This window comes from Condylura cristata, unplaced genomic scaffold (genome assembly GCF_000260355.1).
Source record: "Condylura cristata isolate star-nosed mole 26May11 unplaced genomic scaffold, ConCri1.0 scaffold00022, whole genome shotgun sequence".
Classification (NCBI taxonomy): domain Eukaryota; kingdom Metazoa; phylum Chordata; class Mammalia; order Eulipotyphla; family Talpidae; genus Condylura; species Condylura cristata.
The window spans coordinates 25,473,955-25,478,874 of record NW_004567123.1 but is presented as its reverse complement, the minus strand read 5'-3'; the positions used below and the strand labels follow the sequence as shown (position 1 = coordinate 25,478,874).

The 4,920-nt window shown below is 48.2% G+C and overlaps 1 protein-coding gene across 1 annotated transcript in view; it reads right to left on the bottom strand.

Annotated features, from left to right (window-relative positions):
- TOP1 (topoisomerase (DNA) I) overlaps window positions 1-295 on the bottom strand; it is a 76,448-nt gene extending 76,153 nt beyond the window's left edge. The window contains exon 1 of the mRNA XM_004687385.2: window positions 50-295. Within this exon, the coding sequence (XP_004687442.1) occupies window positions 50-82 (33 nt within the window). The 5' untranslated portion in view covers window positions 83-295. The remainder of the gene's footprint in view (window positions 1-49) is intronic.
- Between the last annotated feature and the right edge of the window lie 4,625 nt (window positions 296-4,920).

The following is a 4,920-nucleotide window of genomic DNA, read 5'->3' as shown; positions in this document are numbered from 1 at the left end:
CGCGGGAGGCTGGGGCGGGGTCGGGGCCTGGAGCCGGGCCGGGCAGTACCTGGGAATCGTTGTGGAGATGGTCCCCACTCATGTCGGCCGGAGCGGCGAGCGGCGCCGGGAAGACGCGACGGTCCGGACCGGCTTGCGCGGGGGCTCCCGGAGACTCCGGGAGGCGCGGGTAAGCAGCGGCGACGGCGGGCCTGAGACCCCCCCCGACGGCTGAGCGGCGACAGCGACGGCGACGCTGACTGCCGGGCAGGCGACGAGAGCAGACCCCAGCAGTTGTGTAACAGCCTAAGTTCGCATTTCGATTCACTGCGCCTGCGCGGTCGCTTTTAAACGGGACGTCGGCGACGTCAGAGACTGGCGGAAAGAGGCCGAGGGTTTCAGGGCCCGCCTCCTCGCGCTTCAAAAGGCGGAACCGGCTTTACATGCAGGCCCCGCCCCCAACCTCGCGCGCAGCTGTGATTTGCATAAGGCGTCGACTCCGCCCACGGCCTCCCACCCGAGCTGCTCTCCTTTCCACTCCCGACGGCTTTTCTCCAACCACGACCCCGCTGCTAAGCGCTGCGCAGGCGCAGCCCAGACACCGCCTCCGGATCCGGGCCGGCTACGCGGCCACGTGGTGGGCCTTTAAAGGCCGCGGCGGGAGGGAGCCTGGCCTGGCCAACGTGGTGTCCCGCCCTGGTCTGCACACAATACCTAGGCGACCGGAGAGCGGAGCGCTCACTGGAGCCTCCTCGCTCGCTATCACTAAGCGGACCGGAGCCCAGCCCAGCGGCCTCCAGGAACTGCCTCCCTCCCCCAGCCTTTGTCCCGGTTTATTTCATGCTCACGTCTTAGGTTTTATTCTAAATTTTCAGTCTACTAAAGACCGAGTTTAAACTCCAGTCCCCAGCTATATACTGTAGCCCCGGTCTTTCATTCTTTCTGCAAACATTTACCTAGTATCCATTGTCAATCAGGAGTGTGCACCCCAAGGGGCCCAAGGGAACCAGACCTGGGCTTAAGGGGCCCTCACCCTTTAAGGGCGCCAGCTCCCTCCCCAGCACTTTGTGGGACAGAGGGGAGATGAATTAAATGAAGAGCTATTGTTAATGGATAATCTTTGTGCTGCATTCTGAACTCACACTGTAACAGGGTCCCTAGGAAAAGGGGAAGTTCCAGGTTCCCTGCCCCACTCAGAAGGAGGGTGGAGCTGAGAAGAGAAAAAGGAGAGATGAGAAGGAATCAAGGGAGAAGAAGAGAAGGAGGCAGGGTGGAGAACAAGAAGGAGACCTGAGGAAGCCACATGGAGCAGCAAGCATGTGATGAAGAAACGGGGCTTGTTTCCTGACCCTGAACTGGTTAAGGCAGATGTGGGTGAGAGACCTGTAGGGAGGTGACTATCTTGATTTTGATTTTGCTCTTTTCCTCCCAGATTTGTCTGGCCATTTCTGACCCTTTTCCATGGGTCCTGGCCAGAAGGTGCTTTAGTCTAGTGGCGGGCTTTCAGGCCTTGCTTTGGGCCAATCCCTTTTGGGTTGACTTTTGCCCACATGGGGATGGGTCACTTCAGGTGTTTGATTTAGAAGTTATATTCTTTGTGTTCTGTATTGTATATTCAATGCATTAAAGTCCCTTTTTCATTAAAGTTTTATATGTTCTGTCTTGTGGCGAATGGCAGAACCCACTTAGAGCAGGCAGGTTTGGGGCTTCAGGGATATCCCTCTCCCCCTGTCCTCTAACAGATTTGGCGTCAGCCTGTAACAACACCATCACGCTATAATGTTAAGCGATGGTAAGGGAACTGGAACCAGCTACTGGACATCTGCGGGACCCCTTCCTCTCCCTCACATCTCTGTGGTCCAGCTAAGTGCCTCTCTTGAATCCATCTCTTTTCTCACCTGCCCACAGGCTGTTGAAATCTGCGCTATCTCGTGATTGGATTATTGCAATAATTCCTAACAGAAGGGGCCCTGTTTCCTTTCTGACCCTCCCAGGCCCTACTCTGGCACTGGCACAGCAGCCAAAGTGATCTGTTTAACTTGCCAGCCTAAACATTATCCCTTCCGACAGCATTCCCATACTTAGTATACTAAGTTTAAAATGATTGGTGAGCTGCCTAGCTCTGCATGACTTAATTCAAGTGTGATCTTTGAATTTTACCATATCATTACAACTTCCACTAGTACAACTTAGTATTTTTTAAAATTTATTTATTTATGCATACAAGAACTGGGATACGAGCCAGAGGTGTGAGGTGAGAGATATTTTAATTGCTCCCTTCATTTGCCTTCATCCTAAGTAACGGCTATGAAATAATTCACAAATAAATACAAAAATTGTTCATTGTGGAACACTGAAAGCATCTCTATCTAATTGTAAACTTTTTGTGGTTAATTCTTATGACTGCTTCAAAGCTCAACTTTAATACGCCTTTTAAAGTCACCCTCCTACCTACATTCTCTAATCCTGTCTCCCAAATCAAGTGAGCCTCATAAAGAATCCCTTTCCTTTGTATCACCCCATTCTTGCTAAGTTTCTAATGGAGGCTGTGAGTGATTTTGTGTCTATCCTTCTCTAGGTCTGTGAGGATGGGGACCTTGTCACTCTTAATGGAGTGACCCTGGGCCCTCAGCAGATCCTACACAAGAGGCATGCTATCAACAAATGGGTGAAACTAGAGTGATGCTGGACACATGCAAGTCACACCAATCTATGCTTGAATTCTGTTCTCTGTTTATTAGCTGTGTGCCCTCTGGCAAGTTGCTTAACTTTTCTGAGTCCCATTTCCCCTCATTTCAACAATGGTAATATGGTAGGACTTTAATAGACCAAGCTATTAAATGCTGAGTCTTGGATTCAAACTCAGATCTGCCTGGCTCCAGAGTTAGGCCCTTTCTCTCAAGCAAGTTACCAGACAAGTTTCACCATGCTTTCTTCTCTCCGCTTAGTTTCCCATCTCAGAATCCATCCCAGGCCACCAGGCAAGGCGCATAGCGCCCACATTCTGCTAAAATAAGTTGAAATTAAGAAATAACAGTGCCAGTGCCGTCCACCACTACTGTACTGAACCTGCCCTGCATGTCCCTCCAAGGAAGATCTGGGAAAGTATGAAAACAGTGTACAGACTCCAAAATGGCATAGAAGGCACCGTCCCTGTACACGAACCTTAGATTTCAGGTATCTGCAAACAGACTAAACTTCCCTGCAACATGGGTAGCAATAACCAAAGGTTCACTGGCTTACCCAAACCCAAATGGCATCTCTTGACCCCAAAATGTCAAACCAATGTCCCCACAATATGTCCATTTACCCTTAGTACTTGAGAAAATTATAGACAGACAACTTATTTTAATTGCTGTGTCTATATATCAGAGTGTATGAGAAAAATATTTACCACATCAAATTCATGATTTTGAGGATATGATTGTTTAGGATGAGGTTAGTTGGTTGATTTAAATGAAAAATAACGTGAATAGGGCCTCCCTGGTGGTGCAGGGTTTCAAGATATAGAGCCATCAAGCGATCACCAGCCACTGCAATATGAGTTCAATCTCTGGCCAGGGAGCTGATCCACATACGGCACAGTAGACCTCTCCTGTCTCGCCCACTGCTCCCCTTACCAGTGTATTTTAGTAGATATGCCTGTTCAGCTTCCCACTCTGTCTCTGGTGAATCCTCCCATCCACACCCACACCCATACCCACACCTCTATCCTGCATCCCTGCTCTTGCATATTTATCTATTTGCATAAATAAATAAATCTTAAAAAAAATAAGAAAAGAACGTGAATAGCACCGGAAGGACATATGAAACAACCTCTAGGAATGTCAAGGGCACATTAAATTTGGTCTGGGAAACATTGTTTGAAATCACGACTACTGTTTCTACAAATAACTAGCAGATGACAGCTGATATAGGCCCGGTTCCAAAGTCTGCACCATGGAGGGTTCAGTATTCCATTAGCCATTATTCTAGATATTCCACTAAAAAAGGGTCTCATAATACTGTTATTATTTAAACATGTCTTTTCCCATAGGCATTCTCTGAGCCTCTATACTAACATGTATGTGAATCTTAAATAGAGGGACGTGGCATGCATGCAACTGTCTCCAAAAGGCATATAAGCCCAGACCCTTTTATTTTTAATTTTTGCATAGAAGAACTGGGGTATAGGCCAGAGATACAGGGGTGAGGGGATTCACCAGAGACAGAGTAGGGATCAGAACAGGCAGTTTAACTGAAATATGCTGCTGACAGAAGTAGCAGGCGAGACAGGAGAGGTCTGCTGTGCCATGTGGGTCACCTCTCTGGTGGGGATTGAACTCAGACCATAGCAGTGATAGCACTGAGACTTAGCCCCTCGGCCAAGGGGCTAAGTATATATATTTCTATATATCTATATCGGCCACCAGAGACCCCCAAATCCTTTTTCCCTTACTACTTATTGAGACTCTTTGGAGTCACTGGGCCTCTGGCTACTTAACCTAGGTCGTTACCCAAAATCCACACTACTTTGCTCCTGACTGCCTTGTTTTTTGTCAAGTTGACCCAGCTCTTGGCTCCTAGAAATGAACACCTAAAGCACTGGCTGAAGAACTGTTTTTCAGGGAACTGGTGTTCTGTACAGTGTACACATATGTACAAATATGATTCTCTCTGGCTGGCCAGAGTTGTTTGACATAAGCTGAGTCATGTTGAGCAGCTCAGATTAACTTTCTTGAGATACTGGAGTTGGAAAGAGTGGCTTGGTCCTTGCAGATGAATCTACATAAATAAATCAGGGAACTGCTCTTGTGGTAATTTCTGCCAAGAGGGCCAAAGAAAGTTGGGGTTTGGTGGGAGAGAAAAGAACTTAAGAGATTGGAGGAGAAGGCCCTGAGGGAGTTCAGGGCCTGATACCCATTGTTCCCTGAAGCTTTACTTCACTCCTGTTCAGGGCTT